Source organism: Solanum dulcamara, chromosome 10, assembly GCF_947179165.1.
Source record: "Solanum dulcamara chromosome 10, daSolDulc1.2, whole genome shotgun sequence".
Taxonomy (NCBI): domain Eukaryota; kingdom Viridiplantae; phylum Streptophyta; class Magnoliopsida; order Solanales; family Solanaceae; genus Solanum; species Solanum dulcamara.
Window position 1 is genome coordinate 54,918,528 of NC_077246.1, and position 17,239 is coordinate 54,935,766.

A 17,239-nucleotide genomic window follows, 5' to 3' on the forward strand; every position below is an offset into this window, starting at 1 on the left:
TACTAGGATTTCCTTACCGAATCCCACCTCAATGACCCATTCGGTGCGAAATCAATCCTACGGAATAGTTTAAACTTCAAAATAGTCATAGCATATAGCTTAAAAATTCAAAATATCATATTCGTTAGAATAACTCATTAAAATATTTGGTGATTCAAATATGCATGAATTGTCCTTATTGCATAAAGAATTCACCATTAATAACATTTCATCATTCTTTTATTTCATAAAACTACCTTTTGATCATAAATATTGCTTTCATAAATATTTATTTGGAGTCAGAGTTTTCAAGTCAAAATACTTTAGACATGAGAGTGGAAGGAATACTCTCATTAAAGCCTTACATACCTAGAATCCGAAACTTTACTCAGAATTAAAGGACTTAATGAACACTCTTGATTCCTAGCATTTTCTTCTCGCATGAGCGTTTTGTGTACTATCCGGAGTATATGAATCACTGAAATAGTATTTCTACACTACGAAAAACTAAAACTATATTTTGAGAAAGAGTAAGGAAGTTTACAGAGAGAAGAGTAGCTTGAGAAAGCTTAATGAACAAAATGATGAAATAAGGTGAGTATTTATAGGTGTGAAGGAGGAACCTAACAATAATTAAAATAATTATAAAGAAAATTCTGAAAATTTATTGGAGGATTGTGATATAATGAGTGATGTCAAATGGAGGACTATTGATGTCATACACATTGTCAAATGGATCTACATATTCTATGGTTGGTGAGATGAATTTTCTTTTTACGGAATACCCTTTTTCAGAGCTGCTTTTAAACAAGATTTGGAGTCTTCATATGAATTGTAGCTCTAGAAGTTGTCTTTTATGTCATTTAAGAATCAACTGATTTGGAGCAATTTACAATGAGATATGATTTTTCTTCTACAAACACTCTATTTCATCACATCACCAGGTTTTACAAAGATTACTTTATTTGACTTATTTAGCCTCCAAATCTTAAATTATAGTCTTCAAAAAAGATATAGCTAATGCTATTAGGGTTATTCAGAAATTTGAATAACCTAATTTAGACAATTATATAAAAAGTTATGCCCAAAATATACAAGCAGTATCATTTTCATCGAGAATTGGAACACCATATACAACGTTTTTAGGGGGAATTACATTATATACCCCTTGAGAACATTCGTCCCTGAATGAAACAAGACTTAGCTTGAGTAGTGTAGAGTTTAAACCAACAACCCATCATTAATGCAATAGTACAATTTACAACAACGTTTGAAACATATTTCATAATTTTGCATGCATATGATAAGAAAAGTTGAAATGCAAGGATTTCAATGAAATTGAGCAAGGACAACTTAATACCTTAGGCTTGTGTAGAGAAAAAGGAAGATGGGGGTATCATTTCATCATATCCGCTTCCACTGTAGCACTTTCGACTTGTCTATCCCCTCCAAGGGCTTTGACGGATGCAACTTCCTTGTTCCTCAATCTCTTGACTTGTCGGTCCAAAATCTCAATCGGGATCTTCTCATAGGTCAAGTTTTCTTCAACATTCACTACTTTCAAAGGAACAATGAAACTTGGATCACCTACACACTTCCTCAATATAGACACATGAAATACCAGATTAACCAAGGCTAACTCCAATGACAAATCACATTCATATGCTACCTAATAAAAAGCCTTAGGGCCCTATACCTTTATACGAAATTCTATTCCAAGAGTACTACCCCGTACTACCATATTCAACAAACCACGAGATCTAATAAAGAAATACCCAATACATCATACATTCACCCACATGTCATTAATACCACATTCAAGGCTAGTTCTATAACCATTCTAATACACTCATTTGGAAGTCTTAATAAGAAGTCATCACTCACGTATCTTCAACCAGGCATTCAATTCTATCATTTTAACCACTTTATGGTTCCCTTGAAGTCAATATCACTTAAAAATTTGCATGCCTACATTAGCATTTCTACATCAAAATTTTCACTAATTCATACCAAGGGCACACCAATATATTCTTACCTATTTAATGCATACAACTAGATCCATCTAACTCTTCTTCCATGTCTATAACCTTAAATGAGATAAACATGCCACCATCATCCTTATATGGAACACCCACTCTCTCTTTATCTATCATGACTCATCTAATATCATTAATAGTAGAACACACAAACGACCTTAATAACTAGGTGTTCCATCTCCCCATTGTAAGAGAACTTCAATCTTCTTATCACCTACCAATTTCTTTAATTTAACTAAAGTTGGACCCATTTCTTGCCTTGCTTTTACATCCGCTACCAAGGATGATTCTGAACCATTTTGAACAAGAATACCACCCTCATTAATATTAATCCCTCTTTGGATTGAAACTCTTCTTGAAGGTATCTTCTGAAAATTGCAAAGAACAATTGTTAGGGGGAAAAGACCTAAAGTATGTGTAACACCCCCTAAAGCTGAGTCTTCCTAAGAGGAGTTTCTTGATATTTGTCCTTACTTTCTTGCCATTTTACATACTCGTACATTTCGTGTACTGATGTCATTCGACATGCATCGTTTTATGATGCAGATACAGGTGTTAGATATCCTCAATAGGCGCATCGTTGAAGATCATTACTTTCTAGCTATTTGGTGCGTCCTTCTTGTATTCAGAAGAACTCTTTATCCTTTAATTATTATTAAGTATAATTTTTCTTTTGAGGTAGCCATGAAAATGCCATTGCCACCATCTGATAGTGTTAAAGGCTTTATAGACAGAGTTTAATGATGTAATTGGAGTAGTTCTCCTTTGGAACTACTTCTTCTAAAGATTATTTCTTTTATTTGATGTTGACGATGGTGAGCCCACATAATATTCTTATTTTCACTTAAGTCTTCTGCTAATGAACGAATGAGTGATGAGACCAAGTGATTCTCTCGGAGGCCAAAGATGGTTTATGAGTATCATCTACATCTAGGGTACACTCTCAAGGCATGACAGTATACTCTATCGCACAACATGGATCATTAAAGAAGGAAAACTTTCCTAAACGCCTCATAGTACCCTATTCATAATTGTGGCGTGCTTCACAACCACTAACAAGACCCTATTCGATGTGGTATGTTGGATTTCGACAACCATTCAAAACCTCAGGTTCTGATACTAAGTTTGTCACGATCAAAGTCTAGGTCCTACACGTGAACGGCGAATGAGGAACCCGAAATTACCTCAAACAAGCCTCTTAACATTCATTTAGTCTTTCATAGGTAATGATAAAAAAAATAATCGAAAACCATAATAGTAAATCTTCAACTTATATATGTCCAACAATAATTCTAACAAGTCTCTAGCTCACCCTCAATCAAAATAGAATGAATTACCATAGAAAAGTGTCTAGAGGTCTCAACATATAATAAGTTAAAAAGACAAAGAAGTATTGTTCCCGAAATATGGGAACTCTCCAAAAGTAGCCTTCAAATGAAATCTCAACTAGCCATGTGGAGGCTAACGAAGAGGAGCATCGATCCCTACATGATGATATCATGTAGGCAAAAGAGTATGCGTTAGTATTTTGAATGTACTAAATATGTAGGCATGCAATACAATGTAAAACATTTAGGACATTTATAAGGTAAAGTATATAAATGAGTGCATTCATGAGTAATCAAGTAGATATCATTTAAATCATACATACGTGGATATATACATGCACGGGTAATCATGCAAATATCATTTGAAATGTTCATTTATGGGAAGTTGATTATAACCAACATTAAGACCATGTAAGCTATTACATGGAATCCAACATAACCCCCTACGTTGGCCGGGAAGTCTACTTGCCTAGGATAGAACTCCGTCAACTTTACATTCATTCTTTAACTTTAACTATAAGGAATTTTATGGATCCATTAGCCTAAGCCTACAAAGGCTCCTGAGTTGGCACATAGGTAATGCGACAAGGGGTTTCTACTAGGATTCCCTTATCGAATCCCACCTCAATGATTTATTTGATGCTAAGTCAATCCCACAGAATAGTTTAATACTTCAAAATAGTCATAGCATATAGTTTGAGAATTCAAAATATCATATTCGGTAGAATAACTCATTAAAATATTTGGTGATTCAAATATGTAGGAATTGTCGTTATTACATAAAGAATCAATCATTCATAGTATTTCATCATTCTTTTATTTAATAAGACTCAGCTTTTGATCATAGACATTGCTTTCATAAACATTTATTTGGATTCAAAGCTTTCAAGTCAAACTTCATTGAAAATATAGTAAAACTAGGTGGGTTCAAATCACTTCAAATTTGAAACATGTATGTAAATTAAATTATGTATAAATACTTTGAAATTCATCAAAAAAAAACTATGATTTAAACAACGCACCATAAATTTCAAAAACTTTTAAAGAGATAAGTAGAGAAAATACTTGCAAGCCATTATTTCATACATATGAAATTATTTTATATCAAAATAGATCAATAATCATTAGTTTAACCATGATTAATGCTATTAAGTAGAAATAAGAATTATCCATAAGAAAATTTTATTTGAAATCAATAGATTTCGTTGAAAGAGTTTTGGACTACATGGATGGAAGAACCCATTGATAAACAACCACATAACTTAGAGTAAAGTTTAAAGAAAATAAACATAATTTATCATATAATCAAAAATACTTTAGGCATGAGAGTGGAATGAATACTCTCATTAAAGCCTTACATACTTGGAATCTGAAACTTTACTCAGAATCGAAGGACTTAATGAACACTCTTGAATCTTAGCATTTTCTCCTCGCCAGAGCATTTTGTGTACTATCTGGAGTATATGAATTACTGAAATAGTATTTCTACATTACTAAGAACTAAAACTATATTTTGAGAAAGAGTAAAAAAGTGTATAGATTGAAAAGTTGCTTGAGAAAGCTTGATGAACCAAATAATAAAATAAGGTGGTATTTATAGGTGTGAAAGAGGGACCTAACAATAATTAAAATAATTATAAAGAAAAATCTAAAATTTTAATGGAGGATTGTTATGTCATGGATGATATCAAATGGATCTAGATCTTCTATGGTTGGTGAGATGAATCTTCTTTTAACAGAATACTCTTTGTGAGAGTTACGCTTAACAAGATAACTTCCTAATTAGAATTTAGTGTCTTCATATAAATTGTAGCTCTAAAAGTTGTATTTCATATTGTTTAAGAATCAACTGATTTAGAGCAATTTATAGTGAGATATGATTTTTTTCTACAAATACTCTATTTCATCACATCACCAGGTCTTGTAAAGATTACTTTATTTGACCTACTTAGCTCCGAATCTTAAGTTATGGTCTTCACAAAAGTTGTAGGTAATGTTGTTGGGGTTCTTTAAAAATTTAAATCACCTAATTTAGACCATCATATGTAAAGCTATACCAAAATACACAAGAAGTATCATTTTCGTCAGAAATTGGAATACCATATACAACATTTTTAGGGGGTATTACAGAATTCTTAAAAATTTAACTGGACATCCGTTAAAGAACCTAAATATTCTTACGAATGATGAATTTTCATGTACTTCTTGTTATCAAGGCAAATTAACTTTCAAACCATCAACCCTGAAGGTTAGCATCGAATCTCCTGGCTTTTTAGAGCGTATGCATGAGGATATATGTGAATCTATTCATCCACCTAGTGTATTATTTAGATATTTTATGATCCTAATAGATGTATAATCGAAATGGTCTCATGTGTGCCTCTTATCATCTCGCAACCTGCATTTATAAAGTTATTAGCACAAATAATAATATTAAGGGTGCAATTTCCAGATTATCCAATTAAAGCTATTCGCCTTGATAATGCAGGAGAATTTACATCCCAAATTTTTGATGATTATTTTTTATCAATTGGAATAAAATTGAACATCCTGTTGCTGATGTTCATAGTTAAAATGGCCTTGTAGAGTCATTTATTAAGCGCCTATAAATGATAGCAAGACCTCTACTTATAAAAATAAAATTATCGATTATTGTTTGGGGTCATGCTATCTTACATGCAACAACACTTGTACATTTCAAACCGATAAATTATAATAAATACCCTTTGTCACAATTAGTATTTGATCATGAGCCAAATATAGCCATCTATAAATTTTTAATTGTGCGGTATACGTGCCTGTAGCACCACCACACCGTACAAAGATGGACCCTCAATGAAAGTTGGGCATATATGTTGGGTTTGACTCACCCTCCATAATTCGTTATCTTGAACCGTTATCAGGAGACTTATTTACTACTCGATTTGCATTGTCGATTTGATGAAACAAATTTTTCGTAATTAGGGAAAGAGAAAAAGAAACCCAAAAGAGAAAGAGAAATTGCGTGGAAAGTTTCATCACTATCTCATTTTGATCCACATACCTGCACATGTAAGTAGGAGGTCCAGAAGATCATCCACTTACAGGAAATAACAAATCAAATGCCAAACGCATTTACTGATTTGAAATGGATAACTAAGTCACATATCCCTGCAGTGAATGTGTCTATTCAGATTGATGTCCAAAAAGGAACATCTACTAGTATCATAGCTTCTGAATCTCAAACACGCCTAAAGCGTGGTAAAACATTGGGTTCAAAGGATAAAAATCCTAGAAAGAGAAGCGTGAGAAATAATAAAGATGATACTACAAAAGAACCTTCTGAAGAAGATCAAGATTTGAGTAATTCTGATATTCCTAAAGAAATCAGCGAACCCGAGACTCAAGTGAATGAAGAACTTTCAATAAGTTCTATCGGTGAGGAGATAAAATTTAGATCGATCAAAAATTATGATGAATAATGTTTTGCATATAATATTGCACTTAACCTCATGCAAGATAGTGAAAGTCTTGAGCCTAAATCGATTGAAGAATGTCGACGTAGATGTGATTGTTCATAATGGCAAAAGGCAATTCAATCAGAATTAGACTCACTTGTTAAACGTGAGGTATTTGAACCCGTAGTCCAAATCTCTGAAGGTGTAAAACTAGTTGTCTATAAATGAGTTTTTGTACGAAATCGAAATGAGAGAAATGAAATTGTAAGATACAAGACACACCTTGTTGCACAAGGATTCTCTCTAAGACCCAGGGTAAACTATGAAGAAACATGTTCACCTTTTATGGATGGAATAACTTTTTGATATCTCATTAGTTTAGATGTACATAAACATCTTGAAATACATCTAATGGATGTAGTTACAGATTACCTTTATAGTTCACTTGATAATGAAATTTACATGAAAATCTCAGAAAGATTAAAATTGCTTGAAGCATGTACTAAGTCTCGGGAGATGTACTCAATCAAATTGCAAAGATCATTATACTATCCAAAACAATCAGGGAGTATGTGGTATAATCGTCTTACTGAGTACTTGATAAAAAAAAGGTTATATAAATGATGTCATTTGTCCATGTATTTTTACGAAGAAAACAAAATCAGAGTTTGTTATACTTGCCGTTTATGTTGATGAAATAAATCTCATTGGAACCCCTGAAGAGGTCCAAAAGACGATTGAATATCTAAATAAAGAATTTGAGATGAAAGATCTTAGAAAGACAAAACTTTGTCTGGATCTGCAAATTGAACATTTAGTAGACGGAGTCTTTGTCCATCAATCTGCCTACACTGAGAAAATCTTAAAACGATTTTACATGGACAAAACACATCCATTAAGTACTTCAATGGTTGTTCGATCACTTGAAGTGGATAAAGATCCATTTCGACATTCAGAAGAGAATGAAGAACTTCTTGGTCCTGAAGTACCATATCTCAATGCTATTGGTGCACTTATGTATCTTGCTAACGCAATCAGGCCTGACATAATAATTTTTGTTAATTTGCTAGCAAGGTATAGTTCATCCCAAAGCGAAGACATTGAAATATTATCAAATATATTTTGCAATACTTAAAGGGTACCATTGATATGGGTTTGTTTTATACTAACAAAGATTGTGCAGATCTTATTGGTTATGCAGATGCACGTTATTTATCAGACCCACACAAAGCTTGATCTCAAACAGGCTATCTATTTACATACGGAGAAACTACTATATCATGGTGATCTACAAAGAAGTCAATTGATGCTACTTCTTCAAATCATGCTGAAATAATAACAATTCATAAAACAAGTAGAGAATGTGTGTGGTTGAGATCAATGATACAGTTCATTAAAGAAAGATGCGCCCTGGAAAATGATGTCAAAGTACCCACAGTTATATTCGAAGACAATGTTGCATGTATAACTCAGTTGAAAAGTGGCTTCACAAAAGGAGACAGAATGAAATATATTTCACACATGATCTCCAGAATAATAGTGATATTGATGTACAAAAAATTCGTTCAAGTGATAATCTTGCAGATTTATTCACAAAGGCATTACCAACATCAACTTTTGAGAAACTAAAATATAAGCTTGGAATGTGTCGTCTCCAAAATATCAAATGAAGTTTTTATCAGGGGGAGTAAAATACGCGCTGTACTCTTTTTTTCTCTTAACCAAAGTTTTGTTCCACTGAATTTTTCTGGTAATATTTTTAATGAGGCAACACTCAAGGATATTATCAGATATGTGTACTCTTTTTTCTTCACTAGGTTTTTTTCCACTGATTTTTTCTAGTAAGATTTTAACGAGGCATAACATCTATGAGTGTTTATGATAAATGATAACTATGTATATTGTTTCTTGTAAATTTTTTAACAAGACACATTACACGTGAACATCCAAAAGAGAGTGTTATTAAATAAATAATGGTGGATGTCCACCACTTGTAATAATTACTTTATAACAAGTAATTATTATTAAAAAAATATTCACCAAAATAATTACTTCTTTTAAATCTAAGGAATAATACCGACTCATTTTTTCTGGTGTAACAGTTATCCATGACGGCAGACGCCACCAACTCAGTGCCTCATTTGCTATTTCCTTCTCTATTGTAATATATAATATATATAGATATACTCCTCTTTCTCCGCCCATCACCCTCAGTCTCCTTCTATCCCTAAATATCGTCTTTCTCTCGCGCAAAATCGAGATCCTGCATCGGTATCCGCAAAAATGGCAGGTAATACTTAACTACTCCACTGATTCTTGTAATGGTTTGAAACTGTTGGACTGTTTTCTGTTGAGATGACCTTTTGGTTGTAGTGAATCAGCTCTTTTTCCACGTTTACACTTGTGCCCAGAATTTTGTTGATAAATAGCACACAGAGAGTTGGTCTAATTTAATGAATGTATGGCTCAGTAATGGTGTAGATTCAGCATAACTGGAGATGCGACATGGGTGTATTACCACTAGTACAAAGTTAATAAAGCATTTGATTCTCTTGTTCCTGTTGTGTTCATTATTATAACCTCAAATCTATGATATTACAAAACCACTTAACAAGAAACTGTATTTAAAAAAAATTGAACTGAAAAGAGTTGAGCAAGACTACATAGAGATTAGAGAAGATACATGTTGCTAGGGCCAGGGATGACAATGTGGCTGGAAGGTAGGGCTACACTTAAATTTTTACAATATTAATGGTCTTGCCCCAATTACTTTCTTTTACACTCTGTCTAGATGGTTGTTACATATTGTTTCATAATATATTGTATTATATTGTGTTGTATTGTATCGTACTGTATTATTTTAACAAATACAACGTGATTGTATATTTCTCCGTCATTACATAATGTCAAATATCAATAATTTGAATTATAAACCTATAAGAAAGGTATGGTATGAGATAGAGCTATTATAAAAAGGTAAGGTCAATGATAAAATAGAATTACTAAATGATAAATAAAGAAAAAATGAGAAGAAAATATAAAGGTAATGACGCAGTCGGTCGTTACACAAAATGAGACTTTTCATCGTTACATAATGATTGGTTTAAATGATACGATACAATAAAATTTAAGTAACAATCAAAACAAACATTGTGTTTAAATTAGTAATACAATACAATACAACGGGTAACAACCATCCAAACAAGGTGTAGTAGTATTCTTTATTCCTTTTGTTCATTCATAATAGTGGATGTCAACCAATATTTATCTTTCTAAATTGAAATCTACTTTTTTCCTTCAAATGATAGATGAACGCATGTAAGGGAAAACACAATATAGTACTTGATGATAGTCTGGCATAATAGTGTGGGACGGGCTTCACCATGGTAGAATCGCATGGAGGGAAGCCTAGGCGATCTGTGGAGGCTGAAGCCTTCCCTCACTCGGCTGCCCTCCTGATTTAAGCCTTTTCAAGTTCTACGTGTCTGTTATTATCTTAAGGATATTTTTAAGTCTTATATTTCTCTGGTTAAATATATCTATAAGAAGGCGAAGACGAAAGCGAAGTCGGTGGTCATCAGTGCTAAGACCAGCTTTTGAATGTCTATATGTCGAGTTAAGGGAAAAAGGTGGGGATAAGAGATTGTATAGGCTCACCAAAGCAAGAGAGAGGAAAGCCCGCGACTTGGATCTATCAAGGACGAGGAAGGTGAAATGTTAGTAGATGAGACCTCTATCAAGCAAATGTAGCAAACTTTTCCACATACTCTAAAATGAAAAAGGAGACAAAGACACTGTACTGGGTGATTTGACGCACTCTCATAGTCTTCGGGACTTTGGGTACAACAAGTGTTTTAGGGTTGAGGAGGTTAGACGTTCTATTAGCAAGATGAGGAGGGGGAGAGCGACCGGGCCCAATGAGATTCCGGTGGACTTTTAGAAGAGCACTGACAAGGTAGGTTTGGAGTGGTTGACTAGGTTGTTTAATATTATTTTGAAGACAACTAAGATGTCCGATGAATGGAGGTGGAGTACTATGGTTTCATTATATAAGAACAAGGGTGGTATTCAAAACTATAATAATTACAGGGGTATCAAATTGCTAAGCCACTCAATGAAGATATGGGAGAGAGTGGTGGAGATGAGGGTGAGGAGAGGAGTGTCAATCTCAGAGAATTAGTGCGTATTCATGCCGAGGCGATTGACGACTAAAGCAATCCATCTTATGTGGAGACTGGTGGAGAAATTTAGAGAAAGAAAAAATAATCTTCAATTGGTGTTCATTGATCTTGAAAAGGCTTATGACAAAATTTCGAGGGATGTTCTTTGGAGGTGTCTGGAGGCTAAAGGTGTCCCGATGGTGTATATTAGGGCGATAAAGGGCATGTATGCTAGAGTCAAAACTCGGGTCAAGATGGTGGGAGGTGACTCAGAGTATTTTCCTGTTGAGATAGGACTACATTAGGGATCTATGCTGAATCCTTTTCTTTTTGCCTTGGTGATGGATGAGCTGACACGGTCTATTTAGAAGGAGGTTCCATGGTGTATGCTATTTGGGGACGACATAATTTTGATTGATGAGACTCGGGGACAGAGTTAATGATAGGTTGAAGATTTGGAGACAAATTTTGGAGTCTAAAGGGTTCAGATTGAGCAGGACTAAAACAGAATACTTGGAGTGCAAATTCAGTATTGCGATGGATGAAGAGGGCATGAAAGTGAGGCTTGCCACTCAACTTATCCCCAAGATAGAAAGCTTTAAATATCTTGGATCCATCATCCAGAGTAGTGGGGATATTGATGATTATGTCACGCATCGCATTGGGGGCAGCATGATGAAATAAAGGCTTGCTTCTAGAGTTTTGTGTGATAAGAAGGTACCACCTAAACTTAAAGGTAAGTTCTACAGAATGGTGGTTAGACCGGCGTTGATATATGGAGTGGAGTGCTAGCCAGTAAAGAACTCTCATGTTTAGAAGTGCATGTTGCGGAGATGAGGATGCTGAGATGGATGTGTGGACACACTAGGAGTGATAAGATTAGGAATGAGGTTATTTGGGAGATGGTGGGAGTGGCCTCTGTGACAGACAAGATGAGAGAAGCGAAACTGAGATGGTTTGGACATGCGCAGAGGAGGGGTGTAGACGCCCAATTAGGAGGTGTGAGCGGTTGGATTTGGGGGTTATGCGGAGGGGTAGGGGTACAACGAAAAAATATTGGAGAAAGGTGATTAGACAAGATATGGCGCTACTGCATATTACTGAGGACATGACCTTACATAGAAAGGAGTGGAGGTCGCGGATTAGGGTAGAAGGCTAGTAGGTATAGAATGGTGTCTTGCCTTGTATCGGTTTAGGGTTGGTCGTAGGTCTAGGCGTGCCATTATAGTTGTGTTGTTATTGCCTTTGATTATCACATTACTTTGTTATCGTTATTGTTCTTGTCTTGTAAAATTTGCATCGCTTTTTATTTTTTTGCCATTATGCTATATCTATTATTTTTTTCTCGTACTTGGGGTTGTGACTTTTGAGCCGAGGGTCTTTCGGAAACAACCTCTCTATCTCCATGAGGTAATGATAAGGTCTGCGTACATCCTACCCTCCCCAGACCCCATTTGTGGGATTTCACTGGGTATGTTGTTGTTGTTGTAGTTGGTTAACTGCTTTTTGAAAGTGTTTACGTTTTCCTTCAATTCCACCTCCTGCTTTTGCTTTTGGTTGGTGAACTATTGTCTACTTACTGCTTGACTGATTAAATAGATTCCCGGGTAAAAATTTTCTTGGGTTACTCCTCATTTTAATTGCTATTTTATTGGATAAACTAGGCTTTAGCAATATGTATACATATGAGTATGTCTAGGTAACAATGGAATAGGTCTGAAATATTTGGGCAGTTGGAGTAAGATAAAGAGGTATCAAAACATGATGGCTTCAGAATGACTCAAGATGTTATAGACCATGCACAACAAATGTAACAGGATTTTTTTTTTGAAAAACTGTGATCTATTCATTGAGACCTCATTGATCGCTACTTTAATAATGCTTGAAATCTTTAATCATGCAGCAATATCAGGGAAGGTTGTCCAACATAACCTGGTAGCAAAGTGCTGCCAGCAGGATAGGGAGTTGAGCACAAAATACCGACCGCACTATTGTACCCTTAGTAGGCGCAACTTGCTTCCCCCTGTAGGAGGGAAGTTGGCATGGAATGGCAACTCCACCATGCAACTGGGCTCGTTATCAAAATTTAAGCGAGGAATTGTTTATTGCAATGGTCTGTTCTAGAATCTTACTGTTCAGGTTGATCTCAGATTAAGCCATAACTTTCCAAAAAATGTTTAGCATATCTAATTGTTCAGTGACACTCCTTTCAGTGCTTAATTTTGTTCTTAAATTGGTAGTCTTTTGATTTTTCCACAATAGGTGTGTACTTTTATCTAGTTATCATTTTCTTTTTTGACAACTCATAACCATGATTAATTTCTCTGACTGCATCTTAAGCAACCATCTCATATTGTCCTAAATAATGCTAAAAACATGGATTTTTGTGCAGCTGCCTCTTCGTCTACTGCAATTCCGTCTGTTGAGAAAAGCAACTTTCTTAAGCTTCAGAATGGAAGGTACTTGGTTCTTGCTAATTCATACTTGTCATCTTTGTTAAGGTGGATAATTTGTCATGCTTCAGGCTTCTTTCGATAAGTTTCAAATTGGTTAGCTGATTGGATGTAATATTCAATTGTTTTGCAATAGATTGGTGAAAAAGATAATGGAGGATTTGCCAGCTTGTATTTTTCATTCTGTACAACAATTGAATTGGCAAGTGTGGAGGAAAAAGAGAGGATGATGCTACAATAGCTATTGTACTTCTTTTTTTTTGCTTCTCCATAGCTTGGTGTTTCGATTAGCGAAAAAGATACTATATGATCCGGAAGCAGGGAATCTCTTATTCTAAAAAAAAAAGCAAGTGAATTGGTGAGTGTAGAGGAAAAAGAGAGGAGAATTCAAAGAACAGCTGATATTGCTTTTTTTTATTTTTTAATGTCTGATAGCCTGGTGTTGTCAGTGTTGATACATCTGTTATGCTTAGTAGAGAATCAGACCATGCTTAACTAATCATTTACATTTTCTCAATGCAGGTAAAGTTTTTGCTAACTGAAGTTTCTTCATTTAAAACTTTTTAGTTGTAAAACTTGCATCTGAACAAAAATTGAAAGAATTTAATTGAAAGAGTGGTGGTCTAGACATGCATTTAAGATAAGTGTGAATTCCTATTGATCTTTAGCTCCCTGTGGGTGACTCTTAACATTATTTTTTCTATAAATATCTACCTTTTCCTTGTTTGTATCACTTGACTGTAAGTCTTCAAGGCTTGCATGCTATATGGAGTTCAACTATATTTTCCATTTGATAGTTTTTTTTGAAATGAAATATTTTCCATTTGATAATTATAACAGAAGCATAACATGGCACAGTTTTTTGAGAACTTAAAATAAACGTTCATCAAGTATCATCTTTAATATTTTTATCAAGAGTATCATCTTTAGTATAGAATCCATCTAAGATGACCTGCTCTGCAAGACCATGGATACCCATCCATTTATGATGTAGGCATGTAGCTAACAAACAGTTATTCATAAGAAGTTCCAATATGATTTATTCCTCTTTATTTACCCAGTGATATACGCGGAGTAGCTATTGATGGAGTTGAGGGGGAACCTCTTACTCTCACAGAGACAGTTACAGAAGCAATAGCAGCAGGTTTTTCTGGTTGGTTGCTGGCAAAAAAGAAAAATGTTTCTTCTAAATGTTTAAGAGTCTCCGTCGGTCATGACTCACGAATTTCTGCACAGAAGTTACAGGTATTAACCCTATATAAGAAAGTTAAGCTGTATACCCTTTCTTAATCAGCTATTTCAGCCTTAAGCAGAAATGTCTTTGTTTGCTCCTTTTCTGGTGTAACATGGCTAGAGTTAATGTTAATGGTGTGGGCACCATGATAGATTTTATTAGTACAATGGACAATTTGTAGTTGGGCTGTACATACCAACCAACACTATCCCTATGCGGTTTTTCTGATATAATACTAGAATCTGATTCCTTGTCAAAAAATCATGTAATTTCAACTATTACAAGGTAGAACATTCCTTCTTGCTTTTTGTTAGTCTAAGTTGCCAGAGGTATTAGCCTCATGGGTCCTTTTTCTCCAATATTCCTCACTAAAATAAGGCATGTTTTGCATCTTTTTGGGATGCAGCTAACGTTTATTAGTACATAACTGGTAGAGCCTTGCAGGGTATTTACTTTTTTAATTGATAAAATAAGTCTCCATCAAAAATGGGGAAATAATTAATTATCTCCTATTTTAGGTTCCTGGGAAAGCATGCTAGACTCCTTAATGATATCCTGCTGCCATTATTTTGTATGGTCTCCGCATGTCTGAGGATAAACAATTACATTGAATGGGGTGGGATTCCTCTTATCTAGGGGAATGGGGGGGGGGGGGGTTAAGCTTAGCCCTTTTTTACTTCCTCACTTGTCATGCCTTCCCGTATCATCGCTTCTATGTCATCCTTCTAAGTTGATTTGCCAAGTTGGTCTGACTGACAACTATAAATGGGAGATATAATGGGAGTTGGGGATAAAGGTCTAGACACTTGAATCTTCTCACTTCCTCACTCTTATTGCTCTCGCATGCCTTCTCCACTGTGTCCTCTTGCTAATTTTGTGAGGTTTGACCACTTAAATGGGTACAAATGTGGAGTTGGGGGGGTAATTCAAGGAGAGAATGTGTCCTTCCTTCTGTCTCCCCTTGTCTTGTTGGTACAATTAATAACTAAAAAGAAAAACAATGATCTTCCAAAATTTTAAACCACGTATGATTGAGAATAACAATAAATAGATAAAAACAAAAACAATACTCCCTTTGCACCACTTTATGTGACAAATTTACTATTTGGTGAGTCGAAATACTTTTTCTTTGACTGCATTTTTTTATATGCCTCTTAAATATTTTGAATCGTTAATTGTTATGACTTATAGTACCCTTTATGTAGTTTCTAAATGTTGAAGATTGTATGTCCGAATTCATACCGAAAAATAGGCCGTTTGACATCGTACTCTCGACTGTGTCACATACAGTGGCGGAGGGAGTATTGTCCATATTGTACTTGAGCTTCTGCCCTGTCCTACACCATAAAGAGTCATGTCAACTTCGAAACCTGGTTTCAACATTTTGATTTTTAATTGTGCATGCCAAGTTCTATTTTAGAATTTTATGCATGGAAAATGAAAGGCATTGCTAAATCTTTTCTTACTACTTCGAACACCATACTTGTTGTATGCTTAGATTATTTGGAAAGAAAGAAATGCTAGAAGTTTTGAAGACAAGAATGATATTGTACTTAAGCTATAAAGCAATTGTATATTCTTGCTAAATTTTTGGTGCAACATAGTAGTGGCAAATGTATTAGAACCTGGTGGCATGCTTGACTTCCTCTGTTCATCACACTCTGTACTCTTTTCCCAGCATTTTACTGGCATACATTAATGAACTTTTCTGTTTAAGTAACAAGCTTTATTAATGTTTGGGCCAAAAAGCGTCTGCACACAAGAAGTATACCAAAAAGTATAAAATCTACCAAAAAATATGGTTTTCAACAAACCCAATCTTCTATACATAAAGGAACTTCACGGGTGCACCAAATGGAAATAATGGATAAGAGGCTACTAAATTATTCAAAGATCAACTCCACACCTTCAAAATTTCTCCTATTCCTTTTTCTCTCCAAACGACCCACATAAATACTAAAGGAGCAATATTCAGCGCCCTGCATCTTCTTCTTCTGCCACAATTCCAGCTGAACATTACCACATTCACAGTGCCTTGAAGTATTCCAAACCATCCTAGGATTTGCCACCATATCCTTGAAGCTACTGGACAATGTAGTATGACTTAGCTACAAGTCTGAAAGCAGCACAAGGCAAGCAGGAAGGCAGGTATTAATACGACTAGTCGGAGAGCTAGCAAGGCAGGAAAGAGGTTGATGACTAGTTCTGAAAGCCAGGAAGCTGCTAATTCAAATGTTTCAATACGACTAGTCGGAGAGCGGCAAGGCAGGAAGAGGGCAATGACTAGTTCTGAAAGCCAGGAAGCTGCAAATTCAGAAGAATATCTTGATATATAAACCAAAAGTCATGCTTTCCATGTTCACCCAATCCCTTGCACATAAAGAACCTACTGGCATAAGTAACCTTTTTCCCCCCCAATATTCTCAGCCCAGAAAGTAAAACATAAAAAAGGAGAAACCTGATAGTGGTGCCTCGACTTACTTCTTATATGCATCCGTTGTTTGCTTCTACATGAAAACAATTTGGATCACCTTCATTTTAGTGACTGCAGGGATATGCAAAGGTATCTGAGAGCCTATAGTTCAGCTTGTTTACTATTAGTAGCTCCTGTG

General features: G+C 35.0%; 1 protein-coding gene across 2 annotated transcripts in view; it reads left to right on the forward strand.

Annotated features, from left to right (window-relative positions):
• The first annotated feature begins 8,878 nt into the window (after nt 1-8,878).
• The window catches only part of LOC129904982 (uncharacterized), a 28,502-nt gene continuing 20,141 nt past the window's right edge, over nt 8,879-17,239 (forward strand). Inside the window, exons 1-4 of one of the 2 annotated variants that reach the window (XM_055980389.1) lie at nt 8,879-9,070; nt 12,844-13,053; nt 13,333-13,399; nt 14,455-14,638. In XM_055980389.1, the coding sequence (XP_055836364.1) occupies nt 9,064-9,070; nt 12,844-13,053; nt 13,333-13,399; nt 14,455-14,638 (468 nt within the window). In that variant the 5' untranslated portion in view covers nt 8,879-9,063. The remainder of the gene's footprint in view (nt 9,071-12,843; nt 13,054-13,332; nt 13,400-14,454; nt 14,639-17,239) is intronic. The other variant, XM_055980390.1, reaches the window with a different exon arrangement.